The 13,041-nt window shown below is 39.6% G+C and overlaps 1 protein-coding gene across 1 annotated transcript in view; it reads left to right on the top strand.

Moving 5' to 3' along the window:
- The first annotated feature begins 369 nt into the window (after nucleotides 1-369).
- The window catches only part of ADGB (androglobin), a 126,850-nt gene continuing 114,178 nt past the window's right edge, over nucleotides 370-13,041 (top strand). Inside the window, exons 1-8 of the mRNA XM_048505347.1 lie at nucleotides 370-573; nucleotides 2,053-2,192; nucleotides 3,787-3,873; nucleotides 4,864-5,063; nucleotides 7,554-7,676; nucleotides 9,402-9,496; nucleotides 10,654-10,828; nucleotides 12,280-12,370. Of these exons, the coding sequence (XP_048361304.1) occupies nucleotides 457-573; nucleotides 2,053-2,192; nucleotides 3,787-3,873; nucleotides 4,864-5,063; nucleotides 7,554-7,676; nucleotides 9,402-9,496; nucleotides 10,654-10,828; nucleotides 12,280-12,370 (1,028 nt within the window). The 5' untranslated portion in view covers nucleotides 370-456. The remainder of the gene's footprint in view (nucleotides 574-2,052; nucleotides 2,193-3,786; nucleotides 3,874-4,863; nucleotides 5,064-7,553; nucleotides 7,677-9,401; nucleotides 9,497-10,653; nucleotides 10,829-12,279; nucleotides 12,371-13,041) is intronic.

Here is a 13,041-nt window from a genome sequence, read left to right on the forward strand (position 1 = left end):
AGTATTAGCTTTTTACAAGGAATGCACAGCATAGTGAACTGATCATTTTAGAATTTTTTTATTTAAAAATTTAAAATATCTGCATATCCTATAAATACTTGTTTTTGCTTTTTCAAGTATTTCAGGAATTTATCTGCTTTTTTTTTTACTCCTCCCAAGAAATCTTTGCGGACAGTTAATACTGATTACTTCTATGATAGTTTGGTCCTTTATGAATAAAACATTCTTTGTTCCTTAATTTTCCTTTTCACACTACACAAATAATAATAAATGATGACATAATTGTGTGCTTCATGAAAAATTATCTAGCATGTACAGATTGGTTAGATCTGACTTTTGTAATTTTTACCCCTCTGTCTTTAGCTGATGAGATGGATTATCTGTGAAATTTGTGCAGCCTGGAGAATATATAATGCAGGTGTTTTAAGTAGTGATGGTAAAGCTAATATAAATGAAATGCCTACGCTATTGTGGAAACCATGGGAACATATATACTCATTATGCAAAGCTGTCAAGGGACACATGCCATTGTATAATAGCTATGGAAAATATGTGGTAAAGCTCTATTGGATGGTAAGTACTTAGCTAGCTGTCAAAAATATATTAGCTTGGTATACCAGTTGTTTGCTGACTAGAAAGAAAAACAGTGTTCTGAAATCAAATGTTCAGATGTAACAATGCTTTGTAGAAGTTGAAGCTTTAACTGTAAACAATTTTTAACTTTAAAAAAAATTGGACAAAAGCAGTTCAGTTTTATGCATGCAAACATTTTAGAATAATAGAATTGTAAAGTTGGAAGAGACCACAAGACCCATCCAGTCCAACCCCCTGCCATGCAAGAACACACAATCAAAAGTGTATTTACACTGTTTCAACTTTGTTTGTAGTCCCAAGTGAGCAATACAAAGTTGTGTCCATTGTATATAGGATAAAATGGAGGAGAAGAGAATAATGTAAGCTGCTTGTGGTCCCCTTTGGGGTGAAAGGCAGGATATAAATAAACAAATGTTTTGCATGAACAGCAAACTTGATGGAACTCTTCATGTGTTACTGAGATAGTCAGTATGTAGCGGTATAACTAATAACTCTTTGGAGCCATATCCTTCTTTTAAAGACACACTGTACATTGTTTGCATATGTTGCAGGGAGCAGTAATTGGCCCTGCTTCTCTATGACATCCTCACATGATCAGTAGAAGATGAGTCTGGGCCTCGCACGTGAGAGCACATAGTACAAGTGCATTTTGCATAAGTTCAGCGCACCAAATAGCTTTCAGCCTTCATATTCATGCAGCATGTGGTCAGCTCTATTTAACATATAGCACATGTAGAAGATGGAGGGTAGATTAGACCACTTTATTGTTGCCAGTGATGGGAGGGGAGGAGATTACTCAGCCATTTAGTATAAGGAGCAGTGCCTGCAGAAGAAGGGCCCAGCATGAGAACAGAACAGCACTATCATTAATGCCACATCATCAGTTGTCTCTAGTGCACTTTTGTGCATTATGTGCTGCCAGCACAGTTCTGTGCCTCCCATCACAAACTTTGACGCGCCAGTGGTCAACACTCTGGCCTGTGGACTACACTCACCAGTGGAGTGACAAGTGCTCCCACCCCATGTGTATTACCACTGCATGATCATTATGCTTCTTATGATATGAGAATGTTGCATCATGTCAGTTCTACAGTTCATTACCACTTTCATGAAAACCATGTGAATATTGGCAGCTGAGGAAGAGATTAGCAGTATTTTGCACAGTTTCCAGAAGTATCAGGAACAGTGGCGTAGTGCCAACGGTACCAGGGGGGTGCGACGCCCTGGGTGCGCGCCGTGGTGGGGTGCAGGGCGCGCGTGTGCCCCAGGCGCAGTTCCCCCTCGCTCTGCCCCTGACCAGGAATGTTGTTGTCTCTTGTATAAATAGATTCTACTGGACTTTCAAGTTTGTTCTCATTACTTTTTAAGCTTATCTGTAATGAGGGTCAAGATCTGAGAAAGTCATTGTTTTAATCTATCCTCCATTATGTCCCCTTTCCTTTTTCCTCTTATTTGTAGGGAAGCTGGCGAAAAATCATCGTGGATGACAGTATACCTTTCAGTGAAGACAATTTCATGTTGCTTCCCGCCACAACCTGTGAAATTGAACTTTGGCCACTAATATTATCCAAAGCCATCATTAAGCTTGCAAACATAGAGTATGCTTTCTGAGCCTCATGTCTGTCACTTCTAAGATCTAAAAAGAGAAATAAGTTAAGGAATCAATACACAGGATGGGCACTTCTTTGTTTGTGGTGAATTAATGACCTAGTAATGGGTGTTTTTTCAACACTATGATACAGCAGACACAAGAAGAGCCTCTTCTTTGGTACAAGACAGAGCATATTTATATTAAAGACAAATAATTCTGATTTGTTCAGAGAGGTTGCTATTCTAGACTGTTTTTTAAATCAAAGCCTGAAACATTTTACCCAAGCAATGAAATAGAAAAAAAATGAAAAATACTCACTTATAAGAAGGGAATCCAGGATGACTGATAGTGGTGTTAAATCCTATTTTTCTGGCTCTGGTTTTCCCTTTGTCTCCTGACTGGATCCTACTTGCCCCCTCTTCCTGCTTATTACTGCCTTCACATTCTCCTCATTGCTAGTTTTTGCACACCAAAAGCCAACCAGTTGTTGTTTTTGTTTTTAATTAATATCTAGGCACAAACTGATGGTGCCCAAACTGAAGGTTTTAGTGAGAAGGGTATTAGACCCCTCTGGGTTTTTTTAAATCATTTATTATTTGTCTGCCAAACTGTGCCTTCCCCTCCATTTTCAGAACCCAAAATGACAGCCGTGGTTGGCTCCTTTGCACCAGTTTGGCTGTCCACATATATAGCAGCCCATTGCTGTATTATGGGTATTTACAGTATCCAGTTAATATTTATATTTGTTCATGGTTGAAGAGCTAACACAGCAATCATAGCACCATGTGCTGATGATTTTCCACTCTTGGACTTTCTTAATTGGCCAGTATTTCCATAATTTTTTTGTCTTTTTAAATATTTTGACAACCTAACAATACATTATATATATTTGAAATTACTGTTCTGATAAAATTTGTACAAAGACAACGAAGTACTAACAAAGTTAATGCAGGCAGAGTTGCAGAATTGTACTGAAGGCATGATGACTCCCAGTGTAATGTACTAAAAATTATTTGGGAGCAGAAATTATATAAATGAATGTATGACATGAACAGACTTATTGTGATGTAAAATTTGTTCCATATCTGTGAGAGATTACATCTCTATAACTATGTCAGTGCCTCAAGATCCTTTGTTATCACAGATAAACATTATGGTCTGTCATAATTAACTTACAGTAAATGAAAGAGCCAGGAGAAAGATGTTAGAAATATTTTCATTAATATCTAATCTCTAGTTTAGGTCATTGAAAACTTGAACAGTTATGAACACAGCTCAACCACCCACTGAGCTCTTTTTTTTAAGGAAGTTTGGAAAGAAGCTTTGTGGATTGATAACTGAATGGTCTAAATCAGGGGTGTCCAACTCTGGTGCAGGGGCTGATGGGAATTGCAGTCCATGAACATCTGAAGCACCAGAGTTGGACACCTCTGGTCTAAATGCATCTCTTGGTATGAATATTTGCTTGCCAGTTAAATGTCTGAACAATGAAACTTATATAGGAAACTGGGAACAATGAAAATCATATAGGAAACTGCAGATAACAGAGCTTAAAATGTTAATAGAATATGTTTTTACAAGTGTATTTTTATTTAATGTAGTGTACATGAACTTGGGAAAAGAGAACTAGGAGAATTCACAGTTCTTCATACACTTACTGGGTGGATACCAGAAATTATTCCTCTCCGGTAAGTCTTGCTTTTGTAAAGAGTTTCTTTCTTTTGATATTTTTGGATTTGGTTCAACTAGTATGGAGGGGTAAGGGGGATAGATCTATATTGTAACCTAGGTCTTTACATCAATCAAAATCAGTTATATAAAAAGTCATTTTGTGTGTATGGTTGTTATCTAAGACTTTTTGTTATATTCCTGTCTACCAGTAGCGTTGCCAGTAGTGTTGCCAGTTGGAAAACTCCTGGAGATTTGTGGGTAGAGACTGGGGAAGACAGGGACCTCAGCGAGATACAGTGCCACTGTGTCTACTCTCCAAAGCATCCATTTTCTCCAAGGAAACTGATCTCTGTAGTCTGAAGATGAGTAGTAATTCTGCGGATCCCCAGGTCCCACCAGCTGGCATCCCTATCTACCAACTCTGCACCAGCTGTGAAGCTATCATAGATGGAGCTCATTATTGTTCCTGTGGCTAGATATTAACAATAGCTGTTGCACAAATAATTTTGATTTGTTGGGTCCATCTAGTGGCAAATGTTGTGCACATAACATGTGTAGGTGTGCCTATTTTACTGTAGTTAAATGTAGCTTTTGAACTGGCTTGGTCCATTTATTTATATGTGGGTTTACTGTGCAACTTGATAAGTTGTATTTGGTTTTTCTTATCGTTTTACTATTCTGCTTGTCTCTGACCACACTAAATGATTGATTGATCCTTACGTTACTTGATAAACTGTATTTTTTAATAATACTGTCTCCTTTCTTAGTACTCTGGAAAAATGAGTATGCTTCCTTTCATACCTTTCTTTTCAAAGAGCCAGAAAGAACTGCCATCAGAGGAATGAAGTACTACTGTGTAAAGTTGTTATGGTGATAGCTACATCCTTTGAACAGTAACAAAATATAATCTGGAAATCTTTGGTTGGCTTCTGTAGACCGATGCAGTAAATCATCCACAGTCATTAATTATACTTAAAAATCAGTAATGCTCATGTGTGTTTTTAAAGGTCTGGATATTTGGATAAGGTTTGGGAATTCTTAAGAGATGTAGTTCCAGAATCTAAGCTGCCAGAAGAGTCACTCATTGAACCCAAACTATCAGTTGCAGATACAAAAAAGGGTTCTGAAATTAAAAATGACATCCAAAGTCCCGTAAAGCAGACAGAAAAGCCAGAAAGAGCAGAAAGAGCTGAGAAAACTGGGAAAGGTACGCAGACTGTACTGCTGCTTTAAAATAGTCTGTATTTAACAGAGTGGTTAATGTCCAGATATGGTATATTTATTTTTCTCCTACTTTCTCTGAAGTCAAGTAATTATAAGAAACATTTCTTGAAGGAACTGCCAGTCATAGATACTACTGGGGCTCGGTATATGTGCTGCCTAAGCGAGCACACTGCAGGGGCTCAGTCGAATGCTTCCAATTGCTGTCTGTACATCCTGTTGAAGTCAGCAGGTTTTAAGCAGGCGCACTTGTTTACTGAGACTAGAATTTAACACTGAATAGGTGCGCTGAAACTCATTTACTTTAATACACTGTTTATTTATTTATTTATTTATTTATATATCAAATTTATAAACCGCCCACCCCCGAAGGGCTCTGGGCAGTGTACACTGGGCCAAACATACAATGGCCAAAACAACATACACCAAAAAATCAGTTAAAACAAGTTAAAACAATATACAAAAATTCATAAAACTAGCAGCATCAATACAATATACATAACAGCAAGATTATAAAAGTGTGTGTGGCACCCGATCCCAAGGCCGGGCGGGGGTAGCAGTGTCAGTCAGATATTATATTAGACGTGCTGATGGTAAGATGGCACATAGCATGGGGGCATCCTGGAGGTCCGCGGCCGGCCTAACCAAAAGACCGGTGGAACACAAGCGTTTTACAGCCCCCGCGGAATTCTCCAAGCTGTCCACCGAGGGCCCGCGAGATCGTCTGATGGAAGGGCGTTCCACCAGGCAGGGGCCAGGGCCGTGAAAGCCCTGGCCCGGGTAGAGGCCAGTTGCATAATGGAGGGGCCAGGGACCACCAGTAAATTGGCCTCTGCTGACCGCAGAGGCCTACTTGGGACATATGGGGTGAGACGGTCACGAAGGTATGAGGGTCCCAAGCCACGAAGGGCCTTGAAGGTTAATACCAACACCTTGAAAGTGACCCGGAATTCTACTGGGAGCCAGTGCAGGTGGTGCAACACGGGGGTAATATGCTCACGAAAGGAACCACCCACCAAAAGCCGCGCCGCCGCATTCTGGACCAGTTTCAGTTTCCGGATCAGTTGCAAGGGGAGGCCCGCGTAGAGCGAGTTACAATAGTCTAGCCTGGAGGTGACCGTTGCATGGATCACAGTGGCTAGGTCGGTCTGGGAGAGATAGGGGGCCAGTCGCCGGGCCTGGCGAAGATGAAAAAAGGCAACTTGGGTAACATGGGCCACCTGGCTCTCCATAGAAAGAGAAGAGTCCAGGCGGACCCCCAGGCTGCAGGCCAGGGAGGTGGGGGTTAGAGACACCCCCTCCAATACCGGCGGCTGGAAACCCTCATGTCCCCCATCGTGGCCCAGCCAGAGGACCTCTGTCTTGGATGGATTTAGTTTCAGCCTGCTCTGTTTCAACCAACCAGCAACCGCCTCCAAACTCATTTACTTTAATACAATGTTAGGATGTGTGGTTCTGAAACATATACAAATATGTGCTGGGTGTGAGTTAGGATTGTCAGCTCTTGACTGGCAACCCCAGTAGCATTTGGGAAGGAGCAGTGGAGACTGGGGAAACCAGCGTTGTGTAATGGCACTTACGGTTGTGTACCTGGAAATGACATCACAACATCATTAACTCTAAGAATGTCCCAAGATTGTCTTTTAATTGTAGAAGTTTGGGAAATAACTAGAGCATTGTATGGAATGATGATGTTTCTTAGAAATTGATTCAAGAAGTGACATCACAGTATTCCCCCCCCACCACACACACACACTTTTGCTCCTGCTGTTCCATCAATCAGCAGTGGAGGCGAGAGGTTCTCCTGGCAACTCTAGTGTACACAGAAGAAAATTCTTAATTTTTCTTAAATTGTACCCTATTCTTATGTTATGAGAACATTTTCAGTTCTTAAAATTTTACTTTGGTAAATAAGGAACGATATTATTTGTTGCGTGTTACTCTTCTATAAACCCACTAAACAGAGCAATGGATGGGCACAATGCTAAACTTTCACTTTTTCTGTGACTGCAGTTTTTGCCACAACATGCCAATCTGTTGGGGAGTCAGTGCAGTGTTTCCATCTCTGGTTTGAGAATTTCCTGGAGATTTGGGAGTGGTTTCTGGGGAGAATGGATTGTGGGAAGGGGAGCGAGCTCAACTGGAATGTGATGTCACACTAGAATGTCTGTTTCTCCTAGTATGCTATAGAGTCTGGCCTTTCAACTGGGGAGATCTCTTGTAGTTCTGCAACATTTCTAGACCCCACCTTGAGGCTAGTAATTCAGTCATTTTCATTGATGTTCTCATGATGTCTGCAGTTGCCAATCATGATTAAGAAACTTGAATGTACAAACAACTATCAGAGGTAGGGGCATTAATTTTGGACAAGTCAATCTATGATTTTCAGTAGCGGCCATTGTCTGAGAAAAAAGAGTGTAAATATTGTGTGACTAAGTATGATGGTATTTATGCATGGCTTGCTTTTCTTTGGCAGAAAAGTTAGATCAAAAAGAAGTTGGAAAGAAGAAAAGCAAGGATGGGGAAAAAGTGAAGCTAGGGGTGCATCCATTACGAATGTCTACTGATTTTCCAAGTTCTCTTCAAATGTTTCCTGAGGGTAAATAGTATATGTTCCAAGACATATAGTAGTATATAACTTTAATATTCTATACAATCATTTCCCTGTTTTAAAGATGTACACCACTGAGAATTTTAACCTTTTTTCAACTGAATGAATCTACAGAGAATGAAAGCAGATGGTAGGTGCAGGTGGGGTTACAATGCAGTCAACCACACCTTTGCATAGCAAGTTCCACCCAAACACTTAATGATTGGTTCCCCACCCTGGGTCATGGACAATATACCCCACTAAACTTTCCCTAGTTCTCACTTAGACACAGTGTGAAACAGACTTTTCTCTGTGATACACCTCTGAAGATGCCAGCCACAGATGCAGGTGAAACATTAGGAACAAAATCCACCAGACCACGGCCACACAGCCCGGAAAACCCACCAGAACTAGTTGAATCCTTTGTGAAAGCCTTCGACAAAAGTAACATTTATTAAATAGATGAGATGGGATAGGAGAAAAATGGTTGGAAAGTAGGCAGGAGTTAAATATATCCAATTTCAGTTTAGATTTAAGTTTTCAGGCACTGGCACAAAACTTAATTAGGCTTTATAAGTTTCAATTGCTTAAATGTTCTAGAGGTTTTTATTCAAATGGTTCAGTCTGATGTTACTGGCTAATGGATTAGCACAGACCTTGAGTCCTAACAGACTGGTACACTTTCACAGTATACACACCAGTGATGTAGGTATACATTTTTTAATGGGGTGGGTTCGCTGACTGAGGGCTTTCCGGCTGTTCCATTCCATGCTTTGTTTCAAGCAAGCCAGACAGGTAATGGGAGGGATTTGAACCCAAGACCCCCCCCCTCCTTACCTACGTTCCTGATACACACACACAGCCTTCACTTTGTTAGCTACTCAGCTCAAACATAAATCTCACTCCTGAGGTAAAACTTAAACCAAAACACTGATACACCAGTTCGGATCTACCCAATGTGTATTATTCCTCACTAACTGGATCAGGAATTCTTCTACCCTGAAAAATTTGTTCCTATCCCTATTTATATTTATGATCACTTGTGGAAAGTCACTGCTCTTCCACTTCAGCCTTGACCACTAAATAAAATAGCCAGTTCTTCTTGTCTGGGTTTTATTTTCTTCTTCAGGTTGCGCTGGCACTCCATATTACCAGTCAGATTTACACCCTGATTGAAATACATCCTCAAAGCAGATATATTTTAACACTCCATTAAGGCAGTAAATGTTTACTCCAAGGAATCAAAATGCAAAAGCCCCTTAAACTCTTTTTTGTCAGAAAGATAACCTCTTCCCTCTTTGAGTCAACCAGTTGCTACATCAATCAGAGTGCAGGTTAGCGTACCCAATCAGGGTGTTTCCCTGTTCTTAGGGAGTTTATTTCCCTCTGTGAAGTGTAAACATCATGCCCCTGACAGACCTGCACTTTTAGCCTCTCTTACTGTGCAGTCTGTCACAGTTGCACAGTAAAAATTTTAATGCATGCACTCTGGTTTGAAAAAGGATAGATGGTTTAAGAATAAATCCCTAACTCGTCATGACTTGGATTATGAAACCACTTGTTCTGTGTGAATGCCAATGGTTGTTTCAGAGTGGATGACTTGTAGCTAAACTGGAAAAAGTGATTAGTCTGTCTCTATTTATTTTCTTTATAGAATCATAGATCTTATTATGTACTTCAGTATTAATATCATTTTTCTTACTTTTTAATATGCTTAATGGCTTTTTTTAATAGGTTTTGCAGCACCACTGCAGCCACAGATGGTGCTATATGCTTGCTATGCGCCACTTTATGTATCTGAAAGAAAGATCTTTGAATTAGGGAAGATGGTAAGAATTTATATACATTGTCTTCTGAATATGAACTGCCACATTTTTCATCCTCTTCATCTAAAGAGTTCAGGAATAGTATAAATCTTTCTCCTCTCCCTCTTGTATTTTACCCTCATAAGTAAGTGGCTGAGAGAGAGAATCACTCAACTAGTTGGGGATTTGAACCTACATCCCCAACTTTGTTGTCTGGCAGTCTAGAACTCAATACCAGGACTGAAACAGTTTATGAATATACGAATCCAGAAGAAGAGACATACATTTGCAAAGGTCTTATTTGTAGATAACTTTTCTCCCTGTGTCTACTTCCAATGCCTCTTCCAGCTTTTTACCTTTAAAAGATGAAAGCTGTAATTCATAAAATTTATTCTATAAGTATTATGCAGCAACATATGAGTACCAGGAGCCCCATCACCTTCGTGTTGAAGAGCAGGTAAGGATACAAGAAGACCAGCATTCTGTTGGCACATCAGTCAATCAGCTGCCTCAAGAAAGCCCACAAACAGGAAGAGTGCAACAGCATTCTCCTGCTCATGTTCCCCAGCAACTGATACAAAGACTCTTAAGGCCTCTGGTACTGGAGGGAAGAGATATCCATCTTGACTATTAGCGCTGATAGCTCATCCTCCTTGATCTGCCCAGTCTTCCTATGGACAGTGCAGGATCTTGCTAAATTTCTGGATATACATCAAAATAAGGAATAATTTAAAGGTCTGCTGTACTATAATTAGTCAGCAGTGTTTTGACCAGCTATCTTTTCTGCCTATATTTGGGAGAAGTTGTCAACTAAAAATAGACTGATCTGTTTGCATTCTGAACCTAAGAGTATCCAGCCTTTGTCAGACTGCCCTGGTAGACACCCCACTAGATCCTACTTGGTATGCTAATTTGCCAAAGTGCTGGCTGAAAAAATGGGGACTTACTGCAGCTTGTCCATTATCACTCATTGGAGGCCCCTCACTTTCAGAGTGCTCCTTATTAGCATAGGCATAGCATCACTGATTAAGTAGCTCCTTGTCCCAGTTTTGACCATCAAATTGACCTCTTAATGTGAAAAAGAATCTTAACATTTGACTAGGATTAGAATTTTTCCCATTTTGGTATTTTGCACTGTAACATAGCCTCTTACAAATATAGTATTCTTTTGTGTTTTGCAGGCTGATTCTTCTGAGAAGTTACGGCAGTATGGTCTCTCACATACATTCAGCCATCCAGCACTGATAACCAGAACAAGGGCTTGTCCTCTGATAGCACCAATGAAACCATTGCCTATACCTCGCTGGAAGCTTATCCGCCAGAAAAAAGAAACTATTGTGACAGATGAGCCCCAAGGTTTTTCTTTTCAGACTTTGTGTTGTATTTTTAATTATCCGTGAACTAAAATGACATATCTATATAAGATACTATTCTCTGATTCTTGTTGAGTGCCTTTCTGGCCTTCCCAAGAATATATGTGTGTGCGTGCGTGCGTGCGAGCGCAAGTAAGGCTCAATTGCGTATGCTCGCTCGCTCGTTCGCTCTGCTCGCTTTGTTCATTCGATGGTAAAACTCGCTTCTACCCCCAGCGGCCTTGCCTAGGGCGGTGCACAACAAACAACAATACAATAAAACAAATCGAATAACCCCAGTTAAAATACAAAACCTTAAAACTATAAAACTACGGCAGCAGTTTTACACAGGATACACTGGAATGTAAAAGATTTTTGCCTATTGTAATTCACACATCATTTCAAAGAATCAGTAAAGAGCAAATATTGGGGATTGCACAAATACTTGCAAAATGTTTCCCTCTGCCAAATATGTGTACTTCAGTGAAAGCTATGAAGGAAGATCTGCATGTACAACTCATCTCCTTTGACAAATTGTTATCTATTTAAAAAACGTCCTCAGCTTAGAGGTAACTCTCCTAAATGATTTTAGCAAGTATGAAAACTTTGGTTCACCACTAAAAAAGATAATTTACCTGTTGAAGATACAATATGCTAGTGCGGTACAGTAGCTAAGATCCATATTGTGCCTTACACACGAGTTCCTTCTTAAAGTGGCATTATTGTGTTAGTGTTGTTCTCTGCAAGCAGCAGCCCGAGTATGTGAGATGGATGGTGAGAAACACTGACATAGTTTTGCAGTTACTCATGACAAGGAGGACCTTAGTCAGCAGTTCATTCATGTCTTCCCTAAAATAGCCTGCAGAAACGACTCTGTATCCAGTGCTGTAATATTTAAGTTATTCATCTGTATCTCCCTAATAACATTAATGATGTATTCATGCGTCATTATGGAAGCAGTGCCTGAACTCTTGCATTTTTTTCTCACCAACTCATCTCCTCAGACACAATTAATCACTTCTATTTTGGGGAGAATCCATAGTCTGTTTTGCAAAATGGCTTGTTCTCCTAATTCCGAATCAGGATTAAACTTTGTTTGGAATTCTGATTTGGAAGGAAGTGAAGTAACCAGAGTTTTCATGTCAAAGCTATGATTTAGTACAAGTGCAGGAATAATTAATTTCTGGGCAATGGTTGTGGTTACATGTAAATACAGTTGGAGGATTTTTATGAAAGTTAAATCTGTGTAGTTAAAAGTGGACACAGCCCTGTTAGCCATGGAAAAAATATTTTATAGGTTAAAAAAAACATTATAACCTCCTAAAACCAGGCATCTTTAGACTGTGTACTTGCTCCTCAGGTGGAGCCATTTTATTTTGTATGTGTGTAGAGGAAATTTCCATTATGAAAAATATTTCATTTTAAATTGCAAACAGGTATTGTTTTCTCTTTCAGAACCTGTATTTAAAAAGCCCGAACAATTTGTTGAGATTGCTAGCCCTTTTCTGAACTTTAAACTTTATCCAATATCTATACCAAGAGACACGTAAGTAGCTTTTTTAGAGTGCAGGTACCCTTAACTGAACTTTGGATTTTGGTCATTATAAATTATGGAGTTGCCAGTAACTCACACCTCATAAACATTCTAAGGGATGTATAGTTAACATCAGATTGTTCTTGCCTTGTCCTTCCTGCTGTAATTTGCACCACCCAAAAAACCAAAGCTCTTAGAAGTGGCATGGAATTTTAAATGGAAGCATGAATTGACATGTTGGAATCAGTAGAAAGCATTATCCCCTTTTGCATGAGCAGAGAGGTCTTTCTGCTGTCAGAAGGGGAGACTTTAGATCTAACCTTATTGGTTCAAAGGGCAATAGAGTCTACTTCAGAAATTATAATCTGACATTGGGCTTCAAACTACTTCAGTAGACTCTGGTAAAATGGTGGTCAGTACTTGTATGGCTATATTTTTTAAAAAATGTGTTGTGTAGCATAAGTTATCCAGTTCTCGATAGTTATATAAATCATAAGGTTTTGTACTTTACAAAAAAAATAAAAGCTGTTTGTTTTCAAAACTTCTTTCTCAAGTAGATTTTTTAAATACGTCCATATTTAAAAACAGGGGAACTAGACTTTCCATGAGTGAGGCACATATCAAAATGTATTAGCTGGCATCCCAACAGAGTGCACTGGAATACCTTTGAAGCAGAACTAAGT

The sequence above is a fragment of the Sphaerodactylus townsendi genome, linkage group LG01, assembly GCF_021028975.2.
Source record: "Sphaerodactylus townsendi isolate TG3544 linkage group LG01, MPM_Stown_v2.3, whole genome shotgun sequence".
Lineage (NCBI taxonomy): Eukaryota > Metazoa > Chordata > Lepidosauria > Squamata > Sphaerodactylidae > Sphaerodactylus > Sphaerodactylus townsendi.